At 38.2% G+C, this 22,019-nt stretch overlaps 1 protein-coding gene across 5 annotated transcripts in view; it reads left to right on the top strand.

Moving 5' to 3' along the window:
* Nucleotides 1-331: 331 nt before the first annotated feature.
* The window catches only part of dock9b (dedicator of cytokinesis 9b), a 56,784-nt gene continuing 35,096 nt past the window's right edge, over nt 332-22,019 (top strand). For 3 of the 5 annotated variants that reach the window (XM_079460201.1, XM_079460199.1, XM_079460198.1), the window contains exons 1-2: nt 332-718; nt 21,645-21,761. In XM_079460201.1, the coding sequence (XP_079316327.1) occupies nt 602-718; nt 21,645-21,761 (234 nt within the window). In that variant the 5' untranslated portion in view covers nt 332-601. Of the gene's footprint in view, nt 719-17,923; nt 18,162-21,644; nt 21,762-22,019 lie in introns of those variants that run through there. The other 2 variants (XM_079460200.1, XM_079460197.1) reach the window with 1 other exon arrangement.

Below are 22,019 nucleotides of genomic sequence, written 5' to 3'. Positions count from 1 at the left end.
ACACATTCAATGATCCATAGGAGGGCATGTTTTTCTATAATAAGCATTAAATTCATAAATGTCAAAATTATACTTGCTACACTTTGATGCGCTACCGATAAAGCTCGCATTAATGCTTCATAACTTAAAACTCCTGCCAATGTTCTGCTTTACATACGCAGATACTAAAATAAAGACTTCTAATGAAAAAAGACTTTAGTAACCACATTCAATCTCAAGTTCAGGACAGCACGAGGTGCTGAACTGACCCTCTACCGGACCTTGAATTTCTGCTGTTTAAACTCAGAGGGGTGTCGCTGTCTCAACGCGCACTCGCACGCGCACGCAATCTAGCACGGAGCGGCTCGGGACTCCGGGGATCTGACGCTCATTCGCGTGAGTGCGTTACGGTAACCAAGCATTTCTGTTTCGTCGTGTGGGGAATCCGACGCTTCGGAAACAAACGCAGAAGTATGAAGTGCCGAAGATGACCGACGCATGGTGTGAAGACCAAGAATGCGTCGTTTCAGAACAGGTCGCAACTGAGGACTTCGTTGGAAGATTGCGTGTCACTATAGAAATGTATCCGCAGACTCTTGGTTAAAATTCAGCTCAAGGTGCGATGGCGTTGTCTGGTCAGCCCGAGACGCGAAAGTTCACGCGCGGTCTGAGTAAACCCGGCACCGCGGCGGAATTGCGTCAGAGCGTCTCTGAGGTGGTGCGCATTTCTGTATTAGTGGTGAGTGAGAGCGTCTTTAAAGTTTGCTTGATTCAGGTGTGTCTGTTATCGGAATAACCCACTTTCCTTATTGCCTTTCTATTAGAGCAACTGTCATTTCTCAGCATTATGACCTTAATAGTAAAATATAGGACGGGCTCGAGAGTTTCAAATAGACTAACTAAACCAGGTCATCACATATTTCAATATTGATTCAACTGACATCTCCAAATACATTGAGTGTCAGATTAAACAGCCTAACATTATAATATTCTGACAGAATCAGCTATGACCTTCCACCTGTTAAGTGTCCATCATTTCAGTCATGCCTCTTTATGATGGAAAGTTTTCCACCACTCATTGTGTTTTCTTTTGGAGGCTAGAAATGGAAAAACGGTTCTATATTCCAGCTGTGCTCTCCAGTCTCTTGAATGATGTCACCTGCGTACATCGACTTGAAGAACAGTAGAAGGAGTTTAGAGAACTATGATGTCTCCTCATCGGTTGCCTAATATGAACGTAGAGAATTCCCATCTGGAACTAATGGGATGCTAAGATCCTTGACCCATCTGATTCTGCCATAATTCAGTTGTTGCCTTTCAACGTTACACTTGAAAAGCACATGAAGTTTGCCATCCTCGCTGTGTGCAAAACAAAGTCTCTTGTGCCACAAACTCCATTTAGGGGGCAAGGACTTCCACGATCAGTGATGCTATAATGCTTTTTGTCTGGTTGCTCTTGACTTCTTTATGCACTTGCATGTATTGAAAGTGTTAAGAATTTGGGGCACCTTTAATAAAGAGAGGAGGTTCCAAGTAGGATTTTATTATGGCTTTATTTCCATTATGACTATATGCAAGGCACATTCTGCAGTTTTTACTCTCCAAGTCACAGTTAAATGAGAGGTCACTGCATTCAATTGCTGGCAAATACATTTTCTACTGTGGCAGTTTAGCAGATTTGGGGATTCAGCCCCCGATTTGTGGAGTGTTGGATTAGACACGGATTTTCAATTCAGTAAGTATTACCATGGTTACTCATGGTTCAAGGATTAGATTTAAGCATGGGGTATACTTCTTTTTTTACGCGTCCGAACGCACATCCTTGCAAAGTATACTGCTTTCGACTCATACGCGTACACACAGGTTTTGACGCATGCACATTACGACATATTGCAATACTTCTTCGGGTCTACAGGGGTCACGTTTTCTTCTACTACCTTGAATCGATGCTCCCAGGACACGGTCACCACCCGCTGGTTAAACTAAGTACTGTACGAAATGTAACACACATTCGCGAGGGTGCGCCTACTATACGCGCCACGCGCACTGTACGCGTAAATAGGGAACTATACTTCAGCCTTTAGAGTTTGCCCTGTTGACATCAATTCATTTTGGCTTGTGAATTAGTGACAATTTTAAGGACATCCTTTGGTAATCAAATTAGAAAAATAAACAGACAAAACTCCATTATAGACAGTTCATATACGGTTTAATAACATAAAGCACGCTTTACTTTGAGACATAATATCTCAAGGTATATGAAGAGATTGGTCAGAAGGAACAGTTCACCCAGAAATGAAAATATCTTTTACTCACCTTCAATATTTAGTTTTTGTTCAACCAAACTGGGGCACTATTGACTAAAATAGTAGGAAAAAACTACCATGGTAGTCAGTGGGGCCCCAGAACAATTTCCCACATTCTTCAAAATATCTTCTTGTGTGTTCAACAGAACAGTTAAAAAAAGTAAAAAAAAGCTGAGGTGAGTAAATTATGACAGCATATTTATTTTTGAGTGAACTATCCCTTTAAGTAAAATGTCATCTGATCATTATACCTAATATATCACTTCAACAGATTTAAAGGGTGTTTCATGGGAAATATGACCTTTAACAAAATCCAAAAGGATTTGTCAGTTAGATATTCACAGCTCGCTTGATCAAACAGATCTGCAGATAAGGGGGCCAGTAGGGTCTTATTTTGAATTCTCAAAGAGCACACTTTTATATACACACCAATATGATCACTCTCTGGCAAACACATTCTGAATTGATGAATGAGCAGACACGCTACAAAACATCTGAAAGTGATTCTCTTTCACAAGTTCTCTTGTATGCATTGTTTTAATGACTACTTTCTGTTATTTGGCGGTACCTATTTTAGAAAAAACGACTTGTTAGCACAGCTTCCGATACGCTGTGCGACAGGTTAACACTATGGTCGTGGTGACATCAGCTAAGTGTGGAAGTGACCAGGACCACGAATGTGCTTTTGGATCAATGTGAGTGTTACATTTCAATTAATGGCATAGCCCCCTCACCACCACATGCAGACACACGTAAGCTACTGCGGGTCATTCACATTGACAATTACACAGCTGTCTGTTTCCTTAATGACATCTATGCATGTGTGTGTGTGTGTTCGGTAGCACATATCAAAGTCCCTGCCCAAGGTATCTGTTACTCTCCCAGATGGGTTAATGGTGGCCCAGCATACGTTAGATAGAACTCTAAAATGTAGTACATTTCTATGTTTGGTGTTTACATAATACCACATAATCTTGGGCATACTCTTTATTTCATGTTTTCTATTCAATTTTAAGTGTATTACCTGTATAACTGTCAATGTGTGTGTCATAATGTAGTTCACTGGCCTCATTGGTGACAGTGTTGTTGCTGTGTGTGCGTGAGGAGCAGGTGAGGCCTGCTGACTAGATATCTACTTCCATTTATAATGGATGGGAGCAGCTTGGGTGTCTGTTCTATTTTTAAACGCTCTTTGTCCCGTGGGCTTGTTAAAGGACACTGAGAAGCTTCTGGTCATGTGACCAACTCACTGCCAGAATGGTATGAACACTGAGCTGAGAGATTCAGCGATAAATGCAGTAACCCAATAACTTGAAGTGTTCTGACATAATATTGAAATCACCAAGCAATGCTTACATTTAAAGAACTAGCTGTCAAACCTGTCAAGCTCCACGAAAATGCCATGAATAAAAGCATCAAAAGTAGGCTAAAAGAAAAGTGCATTGCAAGTTTTTCAAAGTACTCCAATAATATGTGAGGAGCATATAGGTGTACGATGATAGGATATTATTCCAAATATTGGGTCTCTGGGTTCTGTGTCTTGATCTTGCAATGTCTCTTATTTTGAAGTTATGTTTTGAAGTTCATGTCACTGGTCTTTGTAGTCTTTTGTGTTACTCCGCCCTAATGTCCAGGTGTGTCTTGTTACCCTTAATTGTCGTGGGTGTGCACAGCCCTAATGTGCCTTTTGTCGTTTGTCTTGCTTTTTTTTGTCTAGAAGTTGATTCTGCTGTTACTGAGTTATATGTATTAAAGATAGATCATCGTCATGTTTAGTTAAATCAAAAAGTTTGTTTGTGTATTGTGTTATAAATGAACTGCAATTGTTTTTTTCAATTTGCCGTCAGTGTAGTTTTATAACTAAACCAAGTAGGGATGTGCAATTAATCGAAAATTTATTATAATCGTAAATTTTGGCCTTTTAATTACAAAAACAAAATAATCAAGGTAAACGATTATTGTGCCACATTCCATTTTCCAAGGATCCTTTCTTTTCTTGTAGTATAAATCCACAGCGCACGCCTTTCCGTTACAGCGGTTCAGCAATGATTCTTTACATTTATTTTTCAGTTAAATTCAGCGTTTAAAAGCCAAGCTTTTTTATTTTCTAATTATTTTCCGAAGTAATTATTATGAGCTGCATAATTATTATATGAGTTGATAATTAATATTCATAATAAAATTAATATTAAACATAGCATTTAAAAAACTATATTTGTAAAAAAAACAAGCTTCGATATATAAAGCATTTTAAAGTAATGAAGCATACATATTTTCTTTTGATCTTATAGAGTACTAATAGAGTAGTATTGCATACTTCGTATCTTAGAAGAGTATTTAGTTTGATCACATTTATAAAAGAGAGATACAACTGTTTCTGGAAAAATAAGAATACCGGGGGGTACTAAATCACGAGCACACAATACATCATCGCAATACATAATCCCTGCATAACTATCGATTCACTATAAATCTGTGTTGTTTACATTATGCACGTACGCGCCGATTGCCAACAAAACACAGACATATGACTTAGTTTCACTTACCATATGCGGTTCATTTCCGGTATCTTTTAGTGCTGGGACTGCGCCATCTATCAATTTCAAACAATCTCAATGTCCAGCGTTATATATCCACTGTTTATATAACATCCATCACTGAAATGCCGTGAACAAACAAACCACCAAACCAATCTCTATCGTAACAAGCACTGCAGCTGCACGCCCACAACGCAACCAATCTTGACGCAGTTTAGCCAATCTTGATGGCAAGCGGGTCTTCTTCCCTTGTTGGCTGACGCATGGGCGGCCTATTTCTTTCTCCTTTTCTGGGAGAATTCCCCAATAAGGGACTAAGAAAATTTGTTACGAAATGGATTTTCATGTTCTCATTTTTTTTCCCGAAACCTATACGAACACAGAAATACCATGCAATACGTCCAACTCGTTTTTTGACAAGTTGACCGTGTTAAGCATGAGGAGCAAGCACGTTTAACATTGTAAATAAGTCAGAATGCATGAAACATCGTTGCATGGACCCTTTAATTCTGATTTTCCTGAAAAATCAGCCAAAAGACATGCAGAATACTTGATCCAAACTGTCATTGTGTTTGTCAACGCCCCTGTTAGTTCCGCTGAGCTCCTAACTTGATTTACAGAGGAACCAGACCACAGCAAACACCAGAGATCAGCCCATCAGAGATAACATCAGCCCTGCCTTTCCGTTATTAAATCCTGCTACCACTGTAAACAGCAGGCCAAGCTTGCTGTGTAATTTAACTGCAATGATATTGATGCTGTTTAGCAAAGATAGTAAACTTAAGGCTCCTTTCCATGGCAACGTGCCATCATTTTACAGTTGCAACCAATTACATCATTAACTACTCAGGAAGAAAGCTCTGGAAAATGTCTCTTCCAGATACTTCAGCAAATGAATTTGCATTCTTGCATTCAAACCAAGCTTTTAAACCTAAAAGAAAATTCTGTCATCATGTACTCAGACTTTCTCTGATGGGAGCAACAAGATGATTTTGACCATTGACCATAGTAGGAGAAATTGTGTACATTTTTTGGTTGCCTTTGAACAAAGATCACAAGGAACAAAATATGTTTTTTAAGGAATTTAGGAAAGCGAACCGTTCTGGGGCACCTTTGTCTACCATTTAAAATATGGTTGTCAATGGTGCCTCAGAATTGTCGGTTGCAAACATTCTTGCAAATATCTTTCTTTGTGTGCAACCACACATATAAATGTATTCAGGGTTGGAACAACTAGAGGGTGAGTAATATATGACATCATTTTCAATTTTGGGGGAACCATCCCTTTACGAAAGTAAGTCAACCTCCAATATGGAAAACTCCAAAAAGTATCACAAAAGTGGTCCAAACAACCACCGTGTTAAATGATGACAGAATTTTTACATTTTTGCTCGAACTGTTTCTTTAGAACTTGGAAATAATGGAGACGTTTTCCTTCCAGAGAGAGACACATCCACACGCACAACACCACTGGAAAATCTATCAAGGCCTCTTTTTATTGTGGAAATTTGTCTGACGTCCATGTTAAAAGTGAGGGAATGGAAATACTAGTCAAAGATTCTCCTTTTTTAGTTGCTGTGCATATTTCTTCAGTCTTTCTCTCAGTCTCTCTCACGTACACACACACCAAGTATATGAAGTGCTAATTTGATTTTCTTTTGGGCTAAACAGGTAATAAAGGAAGTTATGATAGAAGATGGATAGAGTCATTTTGTGTAAAACTGATATTTGGCCCCTTCCTCATAAGTTGCAGGGAGGGATGTGATACATTTTCATAGTTTCCTGGGACTCCACGCGTAACATTCTTTGTGTTTTTGGATGCATATCATACAGGTTAATGTCTGACCATGATGCTGAAGGTTGAAAACTTAGATCTTAATAAAAATATGCAACAACCAGGTCTTTTAAATATCTTTCTGCTGAAATATCTACTCCATTGACTCATAATTATTATATATTGCTGACACTATATTTGCTGTAGCAGACATGACATAATACTCATCAATATTTCCATCAAATGCCTTCAGTGACCTCGATGGTGTTAGATAGTATGCTATGGTACTAATGGTAATATGTTGTAGTCTAAAATGACCATGGTACTGCCATGGTACACGTGCAGTGTATGTCCAGAATAGCATGGGAATACTATGGTTATTTGTTCAAAATAGTGTAGTGCTTATTAGTGTAGTCAGCTGTGTGAACCTTTAAAATGTGACACATTTTAAAAATGTTCATGCCTTTGTTTCTGTTTCAAGATTTAAAATTTGATTCACACACTGAAATGCAGACTTGAATTTTGACGCTGACAAGAAGAAATATAAAACATTGCGTCCCCCAATTCTAGCCCGTCACCCATCTAGATGATAAAAGGCAGCACAGTTAGCTGTGAGGTCTCTGTTTGAGTTTTTTCTGTCTTGCAGTCTGTCCTCAGTCAGCTTTTTGAGAGAAGAAACAGCATTGTTACATAAACCCAGCTGACCCACGACCGAGTGAGAAAGCAGACAGCTGAGAAAGAGATTTGATCTGAGACCCGTGAGCTTTGAAGCAGGTCTGTCTGACTCTGACCAGAAGTGCCGTGTGTCGGGTTTGCATGAAGACACGCACAGAACACATTACTGTTTTTCTTATATTTCTTCTTTTTGTGCTTCCGGAAATGAACATTATTAAAGCTGTCGTAGCTTTCCTTGCCTCAGCTGCGTTTAGCTGCAAATCGTTTCAGCAGTTTTGCTTAAATATTCTAATCTGCTCTGCTTGTGAGACCAAATCTATATTGCTATACATTATTGTATCAGAAAGAAAGTCACACAGGTTTAAAATGACATGAGGGTGATGGATGTTATCGTTTTGATTTTCGTTGAACTATGTGGTGCTATGGTGTTGTTTGGTTGGGGGGTCATCCAAATCTGGTATCAGTGACGGGCAACCAATGTTTTGTATCAATTTAAGTGTTTTTAATTAACATTTCTGATATTGTGTTTCTATGGTATTGGGTAACTGTATGTTCAAATGACTTTTGAGCAGAGAACTTTTGAAAGTTTAAAGTCTAAACAGAAGCAAATGCAAGTGAGGTCAAAGGGCAGTCCTGTTGCTACTGTTGTTTGGTACCTCAGGGGTCCAGTGTATTGTTATGTTATATGGTCTGTGACTGGTGTTCGGTCAGTGATTGCTGGGCTTTACTCCGGTGTATGCACACAGATATTTTCCATTTTGAGAAGTGCTAGGTCAGCTGGCATCACAGGGAACTGCATGTTTAGTGCCAGCACAGTCATTAAACCAGCCCTTGTTTTAATACTCCTTAAGTAAAGTCAATCATTTCCCATAATGCATTCTGTACTACACACGACTGTAGGAACGTGAAATACTGTATACAGAGCCTGGCCCAATAGTGAGTGTTTAAGGTGAACTCAATTTTTCAGAGTTCTAATGTACAGTAGGAAATTGAGTTTTTCTTTAATATCTCTTACTATGCAGATATAATAATAGCAGTACATTTACATTTTCACTTTACAAAAATGTATCATATTTATCATTTATCGTATATATTTTTCATTCAATACAAAGTATATATTAGTCTAATTTTGCTTTGAAAGGAAGGTTTGATACGCTCTCTCTGATGCAGTGCAGTATTTCAGTGCTTGACTGTTCTAAAGAGGATTGCCTATGATTAAGAAGTGGATTATCTCTCACACTGGCGCCCTATATTTCTACTGTGTATGCGCTGTAAGATTAAAGTTAAACCAGCCATTGGGTCACAGTTAAACCACCATTTGCTGAAGATCTACAGTGTGTAACCAGTTGACCCTTTGTTATACCGTAATGCCATGGGAAAAATGAAAATTCTGTTTTCCTTCACCCACCCTCAAATTGTTCCATATCTGTATACATTTCTTAGTTCTGATGAGAAAGATATTTGCAAGAATGCTTGTAACCAAACAATTATTGGTCACCATTGACTACCGTAGATTTAGTTCTTTGTTCTGTTGAACACCAACAAAGGGTTCTGCATGTTCGCAATAACAGTTGAGGAATAGGATCTGTGACTGATAACCTTGAAGTGATCTAATAGAGATTGGAAATTGAATTGAAAATGAATGCAATTAATTCTTATTCTGAAAATGGGAGAGTATTCTGAAAGACTTTGCAGTTCTCTCATGGTCATGTTTCACTGACTAGCTCAGACAAGCTTTTTGGAAATAAGTATATAATTGACAGACATCATTTGTGTGGTTGTTTAGTGTGGAGCGCATGTTTAATAAGTTAAATAGCATATCAATTATTTTACATTGAGAACAAGCAGCCTCCATTGGGTGGTTGGCCTGATATTTGCATATGCGAGTAAACAGACATTAGTTTATCAATACTTTATATCCGCATGAAATGATGATTTTAGTTTATGTTTGTGGCTTCGATGTGAACCTGGTACTCTGTACTACCGAAAAATCTTGTACTACATCCCCAGAGGATTTTATGTATTGTTATGGTTGGGTTTTATTCTGTAACTGTAAAAGCAATGGGACTTTTATATTTTATGGGACTTTTATTACACATCATGAAATGTATAAATAAATAAATGTATGTAATTATAAGGGCTTTTAAATTGAGAAAGACTGCCATTAAAATGTTGCACCATTTAAACCTCTGGCGATACAACATAGTTTTACAGGAATTCGTGACAAACTAGACATAAGTCACAAAATGTATAAATCTTTTTATTTGTGTTCATGGACATGATTTTCTTAGTATTTTTCATATGAATATAAGATTTTCACACATATTGCACCTTGTCCACATCTCCAGCACAGACTACTTTTGAATCATCCAATTTTGGTCGTCCAGAATTAAACAGACGTTAGCATGACGACATACTTTCCTGACATCTGAGGTTTTTTACATAACGTAATAGGTTGAAACGTTTTATAGAAAGGAAATGTATCCCTACCAAGAGCACAAAAGAGTCACAAGATTTGAGATTCTCTGTTTTTTGTTTATGTACAGTTTGACTCCAGAATTCTTCAATTTTTTTCAAGAATAATTCTGTTGTCACGTCACCAAAACAATGAGAAAAACTGAAACTGGAAAACGGCGCATCTCCTCTGCATTGTCATTGTACTTCAGTAGATTATTTTCCTGTCCGTTCAATATTCTGCACAGTTTGGGTTTGACAGGGTCTAGTGAGCGCCCGGGGGTCCGTGTGAGGAACAAAGCTAACTCTGTCCTGTGTTCTGACCTGTAATCTAGCTCCCGGCTAGATTGGTGCAAGCAAAGTGTGAGCATAACCAGAGTCTTTGGCTGCTAAACTTGAGCCAAACTCCAGCCGTGTGAGAAACTCGCTCTGTCCTTATGTAACCTCTCCCCCGCACAGGGCCCTATGTGGTCTATGATGTTGAATTCCCCAGTGCCCTGACAAATGGAGATGTTTCTTTATAACACTCATTCGTTCTGTGGAACACAAACGGAAAAGATGTTGGGCAGAATGTTAGTGACAGACAGCTGCAGTTCTCATTTACTTTCATTGAGCGTTCCACGGAAGAAAGTCCTATGGGGCTGTCATGTTTAGATGAACTCAGAGATAAAATGTACTGTGCTTTTGAAGCATCTATCGATATAAATTTTTATTTTAAGGCATTTTCTTTATTTGCCTGTAGGTGGCAGAAGAGCCCAGCTGCATGTGCACACAGAGAGCTTTCTGACTATTCACTCTCTAAAACATTATTGATTTGAGCTAATTGTGTGCTGATGTTTTCAGCTTTCATTCTACTTTTAAGTACATTGAATCATTAATGCACTTTTACATTCTGTTCTCTTTCCTCTTTGTATTCCCACGTTCTCTCTCTACAACTTTTGCCCTTATCTTCTCTCACGAAACACCTGCTGTTTAATTATTCAACTTGCAGGCGAATTCACAAATTTTTTTCTGCCAGCAATTATTTCCATATTTGATACACTCTATGGATTTGTAAATGAATAAGTTTTTTCAGACTCATTCGCAATATTGCATTATCTCTATGGCAACTGCACACGCTACATCGCTTTTGGAAGGATCCTCTTGGACCATAAGGCCTCTGACGTCAGTAACCCTACCACCCGGTTCAGCTCCGAAATCAAATCCAGGCGCAAACCAAAACAATACGCACAGAACTCGCCTCCAAGCAGCAAAAATGGAGCAATTAAAATACAGACTCGCAAAAACAAATGTTGGAAATAGACTTTCAAAAGAACAAACTGGAATTAGATGAAAGCAGCAATGATCACTCTGTTATTATTGGGTTTAGGCGCAGAGTTTAAAAACATTGTGCAAACCTGAATGACTTTCTTTCTTCTGCAGAATACAGAAGAAGATATTTTAAAGATTGTCTTTAACCAAACCACACTGGACCCATTGACTTCAACTGTATGGACTGAACAAAAAAAAAACACTGAGCCATTTCTCAAAATATCTTCTTTTGTGTTCCACAGAGGAAAGAGTCCTATACAGCATTTGAATAACATGAGAATGAATAAATGACATCATTCTTTATTTTTGGATGAACTATCCCTTTTATTTGATCTGTACTCCCCAATACAGTACGTTCCAAAAGGTTTTGTACAGCCTTGATTATATTTTACTAAATCACATTTACCTTCATGAGAAGTTTGAATGTTTAAAATCATTAAAGGAAGGTCTATTTGAAAAATGGGGTCTGTTGATCTTCTGCTGACATTCTGTGTGTGTACTGTGTGTGGGTGTGTTATAGAGCGTTTGATGTTGAGCTGGGATGTATCTGTTGTGTTGTAAAAAACATCCACAGCTTGATGTTCATTAGGTTTATGCTCCCCGCAGTCTCTCCTCGGTCAAAGAGACCCTCAAAAGAATATGAAACCCCCCATACAGTGAGTGCATTAATCTTCGTTCATCTTCATATCAGTCTAAACTAACACATCCAATCGACTTAAAAAGGAGGGACGGGTCCATTTTGATGACCTTAAAAGTTGTGTGTCTCTAACTCTTAAAGGTCCAGTGTAGGAAATTTAGGGGGATTCAGTGGTGAGGTTGCGAGTTGCATCATCACGTTTTCGCTTCTTTTCCGAAGGAGATAACGTATTTACGAAAGCCGCTCTGTAGAGCAGTTTGTCCGTTTAGGCCTACTGTAGAAACAACATGATGATAAATAGCTCATTGTAGGGTAATATAAATATAACGCTTCATTATGTAAAGTGTTTATACACATCTGAAGATCAAAATTTACACACAGCCCCTTAAAAGAACTCCAAAAGAATGCCAAAAGAACTGGAGCACATCTCATTGGTGGAGGCAATCAACAAGCACCTATCAGTGTTAATGTTACTCAGCTTGCATACACCAGCATTAAACGCAAACTGGATAAATCTGTTCTAAATATAATGTCGTATTGTCTGATTCAAAGCCTTAACATCGGTGAGCACTTACACAGCATGCAAGCTCTATAACTTATTAATATTAGATGGCATTGTGCAATCGAAGAGAAATACAGAACATTTACACCTCGGTTACGTGCACTTGACCTTTTTGTCCTGTGATGTCATGTTGGAGTAAGAAAGGGACGCAAGATGCGGTCATGTTTGTTTTAGTATGTCATCCCTGATATGTCTGAGTCATTTACTCTCTGAAGTGGGTGACTGTGTCAGTGCCTGATGAAATATTAACAGGGATACAGAGGGGCTTTTATTTCAGCTAAAATGACAAGCTTAACTTACAAATAACGTTATTGTCACGGTGTGTGGACAGAACCCAAACGCAGGCAGCAGAGTTAAATAACAAAAACTTTATTTAAACAAAAGACCCTCGATGGGGAGAACATGATCTAAAACAAGACAAAACTGTAAACTAAAACTTTCCACAAGGGGAACAAAACAAACAAAATCCACAAACTTAGAACAGGAACTAACACGATAATCCATAGACAGGAATAATCCAACAAGGTGACGTGAGGAGGTACGATAATGACAAAATGACAATGAACCGACAAGGGACAGAGGGAAAACTGGGGCTTGATAAAGGGAAAACACTAACAAGGACTGATGACACAGGGAGAGTGGCCACATGTGACAAGGATGAAACACTAAGGGAAAGCTAACAGGAGGATTGCACGAGGCAGGTGAGGGGACTGAAACACTAAGGGAAGGATGGATCAGGGCTGGAGACAAGACTAACACTAATGGACCGCTAACCGGGGAAACAAGGGGGCGGGACTAAAGGACGCGACACTGGAGAGAGAGCATGGCTTCTTAAACCAAAACAATGCTCTTTCTCCACACAAAACACATGGGACTGACATGATCCTGCCACAAGACTCGAAAACCACGACAAGGCGAGGCAGGATCATGACAGTTATAGTAAATTAACAGTAAAAATAACTCAGATGTAAGTCACATTTCAGACGAAAGCGTTGAATTTCGAACATAGAAAATGTTTACATCGTAATATAAATTGGACTCGCATATACATTTACATTTAGTCATTTAGCAGACGCTTTTATCCAAAGCGACTTACAGATGAGGAAACATTGGAAGCAATTAAAGCAACATAATACATAAATACATAAGTGCATCAAAACTAGTCCATTAAAGCCTAGCCTATATCCATTAGACTTTTAAGACTATTATGGACGAGCAAACCAAAAGCTAACGAAGCTAGCATTACTTTTAATAACAAAATGCAATGCAAATTATCCAATTTTGCATTTTCGTGAACAATAATATCTTTTAGGTTAAAATATTGATACACACCTTGTTTCTCCTGATAAATCCAAAAATGTGTCGTTGTTGAAAGCTGCTCCTTCCTGAGACGATTTAAAACTCCTGTGTCAGGTATGCGTCAACTGTCAGTGAAAATGACCCAACCTATATAACCCATCGAACTGGGTTACACAAAAACAACCCCAACGGTGAAAAAGAACCCAATAAAATGACCCGCTCAGCTCAACACAGCGTTTGGGTTCAAAAAATAACCCAACGTTTTTTACTGTGTGTATTAGTTATCAAAGGATTAGTTCACCCTTTCCAAAAATTCTTTATTCATCCTTGTGTCACTCCTGACCCGAATGACTTTCTCTCTCTTAGCTAGATTCTCAAGTAGCTTTTATGACACTCATATTTCCATTTCGGATGCTTAAAAGCATCTGTCCCCATTCACTGTCAATATAAGTAAAGCAGCTATAACATTCTTAAAAACATTTCTTCGCGTCTTCCATAAAACATGAGAAGGCGCATAGATTTGTAAAGACAAGTATGAGTACACAATGAAAAAGGTTTTTAAATGTAGGTGAATTCTTTCAAATAACTGATGGATGAAGTGTAAGATGTTTACATGTGTGTTATTGTTAACATGAATGGATGCTCAGATGTTTCCGTGCGAGCAAGATGTGGGTCAAGAAGCACAGAGACAGCAATGTTAAAGGAGAACGGGAGAGATGGGGGCTGTAGAGGAAGCAGACAGTGAGCCTGGCACGAGAGAGAGAGAGAGAGAGAGAGAGAGAGAGAGAGAGAGAGAGAGAGAGAGAGATCAGCAGATCAGCATCTCTAGGATGTGGAGAAGTCGACGCCCAGCACTGATTCCGAAAGCAGCTCACCACACTCTTTCAATCCTCAGCACTTCTCTCCCTCGTGCCCTAGATTCAACAGAGCAGAGTCACTTTCTTGTGAAGGACGTGTTATCCTAACTGTCCCCGGGGCTGTTTCTTTTAGAAAGCTGCTTACTTTGAATCTCTCTCATTTGAATGGATGAAGTCAGTCTGCTGTCATCTTCGAGGAAGATTCCTCCTTTGCCTTCTGATGTAATTCTGGTTCAGGCCGGATGAGGGAGTGATGTATCCCAGGTCGGAGAGGTTTGTGGGGCTTAATATCTGAAAGCTGGGCTGGTTCTCACTGGACTTCGGACGCGTGCCTTGGAGAAGGAACTTTGAAAAGCCAACTGAAAGGATCCAACTTTGATCTGATCAAAGAAGAGTGTGTATATGTTTTTGGGACCAGGTGCTATGGGTTGCACAGCGAGTCTAATGCTGTTCGAAGGACTGCGGCGTGTTGTGTACAGGAACTGTGGATATGTGTGTAAACCAGAGCTGGAGGGGTCAGAAACAACAGAAGGGGAAGATTCACTCAGTCGCAGAGAGTCTCTGTCAATCACACCTGCACAGACCGCATCATCGGTAATACTTATGCCTATTTTGTTTTTATTTTAAATTGCATTCATTTGTACTCTCCATCATTGTTGCTATTTTAATGCATGCTGTGCTACAGCAGGGGCCTTTATATTTATTTCTCATGAGCAGATTTGCAGTCTTTCCTCTAATAGTATTACTCAGCACTTTGGGAAGTAGCAGTGCGATGATAAGAAGGATTCTTCAAGTGTATGTGGGTGTGTGTGTGGAAGTATGCCTGAAGGTTTATGTATTATGTATTTCTTTTAACCCCATGCAGTGGTTAGTAAGTGTGCCTGGGTGCATCAAAATAACAAGATGCTAAATAAACAGCGTAGGGATAAGCGGTATCTCAAATTTGATATTGTAATCCAAATTTTGACAATAGTTGATATATACTTAATATTTTACTTCTGCTCTAAAATAGTTTTCAGATTATCTTTTGCATGATTTTGATACAACAGTTGGTCTAAAACTTTTTGGATCAAGTTACACCTTTAATAGACATTCCTACTCTAGTACATAGAAAATTACATACCACAATAAATATTAATTTTATATAGTTTTTTTTACTATTTATGTAAATGTATTATGATTATCATCATTGTTATTATTATTATTAATGTTGCAATACGTTGCTACTGCTCTTACTCATATTCGAGTTATGAGTCCAATTTTAAAGAAACATTTCTGCATAAAATATTATTAAAATTTCACATGTAATATACATTTGACATTTATTTAGCTTTTTCAATCAAAAAAGTTTGAGGTTGTGTTGAAAAAACTAAATGTAAATTTGTTTTAATTTTTCTGTCATGTCACGTACCACAAGGGGGAACCACTGAGATAGAACATTCAAAATGGTAAAAAATACACACCTGGCGGATTACTACCTTTTATTTAAATAACACTTAATTAATGTTGCTTGAAGTGATGAAGACCTTACAATTTATGGTATTTACTTTATATTCTGTTTTCTGATAACCAAACCATCATCATTTTACAGATGTTGCATGCTGTCGCCTTTTTGACAATGACGAGTTACGTTTTGGGCTACTTGTGAGATGTAAGGGTGTAAAATGTCCTATTGGTGACACCTTTCGCAAATTAAAAATTATTTTTAACATTATTCAACATTCACAACTGTAATTTTACATCTTCAGTACAATTATCTCGAGAACATCTAGGGACTCCAATGCACAACAGAAGGTTTGAGTTTGATTGACTTTTCATTGGTCATTGAGATGTTTTGTCCACACGCAAAGAACAGAAAACACTTTATTAATCTTACAACCAGTCACCATTTTGCATTTTGGGAAGTAAAACACAAAAATATTGTTTTGTATTGTATTTGAAATACCTAAAACATGAAAAGCCCATAAACTGAATTCACTATTGCATTGCAAATCCTTGTTGTAAGCCAGATGTAAACTCATGTCGCCCACATGAGTATTACAACTCACTACTCAGCGTGTTGAACATTTTCTTGCTAACTGTAAGACCACGATAGCATTTTCACAGAGGCAGACAAGGAAAAAGACAAGCTCAATCACTTCTGCACCCATGTATTGATCTCACTGGTCCATCTCCATCCTCATAACTGTGGCCTGATCACAGGATAGCCTTTCCTTGTTCCATACTGAAGAAACATATTTTTTTCCAGATCACATATCACACATGCTTTTAATCTGAAGCTCTCTGCTCATCTCTAGATAATGCACTGCTCTCTCATAGCCTCTGATTTCACTGAAGGGTGCGTCAAATTCAGAGTCTTTCAGGTTGTCATCAGTGATATGCAGCACCAGCTGTCTTACATTCAGCCCAGTTGTGAGACTCCCACTGTGGTTGGGTGTAGACAGTGAGGAGGGGGCTTCTGGTTTGTGGTCTCCACCCTGGCCTCCTGCCCTTGGGAATTTTCCCAATTATTGCGTCATAGTGGGGTTATGCAACATACGCAATTCTAATGTTATTTAGAATTTAAAATGAGGTTTAATTTTGTTTGAAAATATGACAGTAGGCATATCGCAACCCTATTGACAAACAGTGGATTTAAAATTTCATAATATCCGAAGTGTTGAGATTTATTAGCTTATGTAGAACTTTTATGGAGCAGATCAAATATAATTCATCATCATTACGCATCCTTTTATATATAATTTAAAGGCTGAAATGTAAGGTTTGTAATATTTTAAACTTTATTTGGTCCAACCTTTATTTGAACATGATAACATGTTATGAAAAATCTGATCATCATTTTTTATGTTTTTATTTTATGTTTATTCAAACAAAAAGAGCATAGTGCTCTCACTTTTGTTGGGTTTGGACAGAAAACGCAGTGAGATCACTTTTTGCACATTTTAACATTAACGTTAACATGGGTAGCTTTCAGCCACTTTAATTTTTAAAATGAAAAAAGTCTTTATGGTTATAAGCATTCTTCCAAATATATTTCTCTGTGTTCATCAGAACAAAGAAATATACAGCAGTATACATATTTGGAGGTGATACTTTATAGCTTGACTACAAATCTGGCAAATTTCTAAAACAAATGTACCCTTATCAATTTCATCTGTAATACATTCGTCTTTCTGCATCTGTAATACAACTAATCTATTTAGCAACTTTGTCATTCTTTTGGCAAAACCCAGTCACAAAAAGGGGGACTTTCCATTGCTTTCCATCTCTTCATTTATTTCGCTTCACATTTGTTCGTCTCATGAGCTTTCGTCTGTTTGTCTCTGGCAGGTGAAGCAGACAGTTAAGATCTCTGTTTCAGCACAGAGGGAGGACAGATGAGTGTGACATAATACAATAACAATAGCGGACGCACAAACTCCCCCATACCAGAACAGCTGTGGTAAGGAGTGGTCTTTGCCTCTGCCACGAAAGAGAGGGAGAGAAAGAGAGGGAGGGTCTGAATTGATAAACACTCTTGAGAACTCCACATGGTAAAGTTCAGCAGCAGAGCGAGAGAGTCAGCTGGGAGGAAAGCAGAAACAGGGAATCCCTACGGGGTGTGCAGGCAAAAGCAGAACTGGTGATAGTTTGCATTTAAGTTTGCGTCGTGGATCATGCAAGGCAGGGCTGTTCGAGCCGCCCGTAAGGATGCAGTGTGTGACATTCCACAGCAGGGTAGGAGTCTGGGGGAGATGGAGGTAGAGGGGGAAACATCGGCACCCATGGGGGTAAGTCATTTGATACACAAAGAACAATTCATCCTCAGCTGAATTTTTTGTACCGGAATATGTTTTTGAGTTTTTTCTTCGAAACTGTACTGTAAACATTAACTTTTACATTTCAAATCAATATAAGTTACAGTCAGTACAACAGAAACTTGCATTTTACCATATTCAAAGGAGTAGTTCACTTCAGAATTTTGATGTGAACTACTACTATAGTAAGTAATATAGATTTTTCTTTCCAGTAATGAGGTTGTGATTATTTTGCAAAACCAGTCCAGAATGTGGGTTGGTGTGGATGAAAAAGTCGTCATGACAAAATGTCAATATTTCTATACTACATAAAAGGTCTTAAACATTGGTTTCATGTCACTACGCAATATATAACCTCTTATACAGTTTTTTGTATGTTTTTACATGCTTCCATCACGGACTGTAGCACCTGTATTGACGTACACCCCCTTTAATAGATCGCAGCTCCATTTTTTTGCAACGTTTTTTCTTTTAAAACTCCCATTTTATTGAACTACAGCATATAGTTGTGTGCATTTGTGTCTATACAACCGTGAGTGTTCATGTGTGTAGCAATTCAGACCAAGGGGTACAAGATTTACAGTCTAGTTAAACAGCAAGGGACGTCTGCTCCCACCTTAAGATCCTCCCTCGACCTAAACGGAGTGAAGCGGTTTAATGAGATTCCCTTTCTTCTTCCATCTTGACATTTGACACAACACATTCTGCAATCGTGCACACATGAACATGTGTGAGTGTAAATGAGTGTGCCAGAAGTGTCAGGATGTGCTTCCAGATCTTCCAAACGGTGCACACAAACAAACAAAGATGTTTGTTTGTGTGTGTGTGTGTGAATGTGTGTTGGCAATTCCTATTAGTCTCACACTGTATTCATTAAACAGTGTTTGTGTTGGCTGTGCCGAGGACCTAGCCTATAGGAATTGTGTTCAGGTTGGCTGTTTTGGATCCTAGATGAATGGCAATTGTTTTGAAGTTACAGAGAGTTGAGGTTTGAATACTTTCTTCTGGTGGAACCTTACATCCTTTGGGATGATGCTTTTATCCGAAGAGACTTACAATTCATTGATTCTGTGTTATTAGTATGTGCTCTATTTGGGAATAAAACCTGTTATCTTGTTGTCGTTTACACCATGCTATACCAGTTGAGCTACATGATGAAGATTATTCAGAGAGCAAATGCAAATTTCTGGTGCTTTGTAGTGTCTGTTTGAGTTTGGAATTGTTTTCGGCAGATATAAAGAAACTGTTTTAAGTTTTGAAGTAATCTGTTTGGCAGAACAGATTTGATGGATTGATAGACAGAACTTTATGCGACGTCTATTATGTAGTATATGAATTTAGCTTGGAATGTATAGAAATGCAGCGCTGTGGATTCAGATCGCATTCCTCAGCAGGGAGTCCCCATCAACACGCGCGATAAGTGGAGTACGGCCAAGAAATTCTCTACACATGGTCATAGACGCGCACGCGCACACACACACACACACACACACACACGCACACACACACACACTGGTTTAAACCTGCAATCTCAGTTATATTGAAAATCAATTTAGTCTCCAAGGTTTCTTCTCAAATTTAAAATTGAAATTATTTTAAAATTGACTTTTGATTGCATGCTTGGGTATATAGGCAAATCTGATTTTGTGACATTGTTGAGATTTAATATTAATTTTCATGTTTGTTAATAATCAATTATTCATGTTAAATCTTTGTGCATTGCCTAATATAAACTGTTAACATTTTTGATCTTACAGTAAAATGTATAAGTAGATGCTGAAATGAATATTAGCTAAGATGAATAAATACTGTAGAAGTATTGTTCATTTTTAGTTCATGTGAACTACTGCATTAACTATTGAAAAATACAATGTTATTATAAAGTGTTACTGAAAAACTTCAATATCTATTTCCTCCCCTTTTTAATATCATTGCTGCTGAATTGGGATATCAAATTGCATATTTTTAACATGTTTTGTGATTCTTACGATAGTTAAATAGTTTAGTTGTTGAGATTATTCCTGCTGATTTTTTTCGAAATATTTCGAAATATTCCAAAGGTTTTCACTGTCCCTCCTCTGTTTATTTCATTTGATTGTCTGCTATGATGTTTGGTTTATATCACTTCAGAACTAGGAATTAGGCTGGAGATTAACGTCACGGTGTTAACCGTGTTTAAACAGATATGTTGTAAACGTAGATTGTTTCGTTTGTCTTTGCCTGCTTGTTTAAACACTTGAGGGAGGCTGTGGCAAACAGCTTCATGAAAGTGTGCGTGTGTTGAACAGGAAACAAAACCCCCCCGAGGGAACCATTCTGTTCATCATATCAGAGTTCTGCCGCTCAGTTCTGTGTGTCCGTGTAACGCTATGAAGTCACAATGGACATTGTAACCGAGACCTCCATTCCTCCATCTTTATTGGATGAGTCAGACGCTTGACACTGACCTTAGCCAATCATAATGTGGCAAATGGAAAGCCATGTGTGTGAACTGTGCCTGGTACAGTAAAACACAATAGTCATTGACAACTCTCTCATGCCCCCTCTCTCTCTCTCTCTCTCTCTCTCTCTCTCTCTCTCTCTCTCTCTCTCTCTCTCTCTCTCTCTCTCTCTCTCTTTCTTCCTCAACTTTCTCATTTGGAGACTTTTTTCTCTCTCTCAGCTCTCTCATCCTCCCCCCCTCTCTCGCTCATACTCATGAACAGAACAGAGTAGCTGTGCACAAAGGCATTGTGTTTGTGTTTAAATAGTGAACACTGTCGTCACATCACAGAATATTGTGTGTTTAGAAATTGTACCACAAATAAAAAGGAGACAGCACCAGATACCTTTTGAGGCTTTTAATGAACATTATGTCTGAAAGGCTGATCGAACTGGACATCATATTTGCTTTGATCTTTTGATATGAAACAGGTATTTGCAGGTAAAACAGTTACAATGTCCTTAAACATTTATTTAAGCTGAAAGAGACCCATTCTGATCATTTCAACTGTTTGGCCAGTGGGTTAACTTCGGCAATAACTTTATAAATCATTTTAAGTTAAAACTGATTTTTGTCCACTGTACCTAATGCACTACAAATAGCTTTGAATAAAAGCTAATGAAAAGCTAAATAATGCAAACTAAATTGTTTTTATAGCACAAATTATGTCATTTTTACACAAAATAGACTAAAACAAATATATGTGACATTCCCAGATATTGGCTTGTTTTAAGGGGTTTTAAAATTAAATAAATAGTTATATGACTACTACATATTGTTAGAACTATATGGCCCTCGAACAAAATATATATTGGTTCTTAAAAGATTTAGTCATTTTAAAGATATAAAAGTAACAATGCTTCCAGAAACCTTGAAAGTCACTCACGCCGGAGTTCATTTGAACACCTATGAGGCAAAATTTGATGTGTTCATCTACTTTGCTCCTGCTGAATTTGTGTGTGTTTTGTCTCTAGATAAAACCAAAAGTGATCGAGCCACTGGATTATGAGAATGTTCTTGTCCAGAGAAAGACACAAATACTCAGTGATGTCCTCCGGGATATGCTGCAGTTTCCTATTGATGACTTCCAGGTAAGAATCCCCATTTGTCGGTTCAACTTTCAATGTCTAACCATCTATTCCTCCCTTAGTTTTTTTCTTCCATCTATTCTTTCCTGATATATTTCTGACAGCTGCATGAAGGGGACCTGCACAGATGTTAGCTGTTGCAGTGCTAAGTTGGGTGTGTTGAGTTTGTCTTTGACATGCACACACTTACTGGTTAGACATCTGTTTTCTGACGTCTTTATGTGAGCCGGATTTTCCATCACAACCATTACACAACTCTAT

The sequence above is a fragment of the Barbatula barbatula genome (genome assembly GCF_947034865.1).
Source record: "Barbatula barbatula genome assembly, chromosome: 7".
NCBI classification, from domain to species: domain Eukaryota; kingdom Metazoa; phylum Chordata; class Actinopteri; order Cypriniformes; family Nemacheilidae; genus Barbatula; species Barbatula barbatula.
Note: the sequence above shows the minus strand (reverse complement) of the source record. Positions and strands in the feature narration are given on the sequence as shown.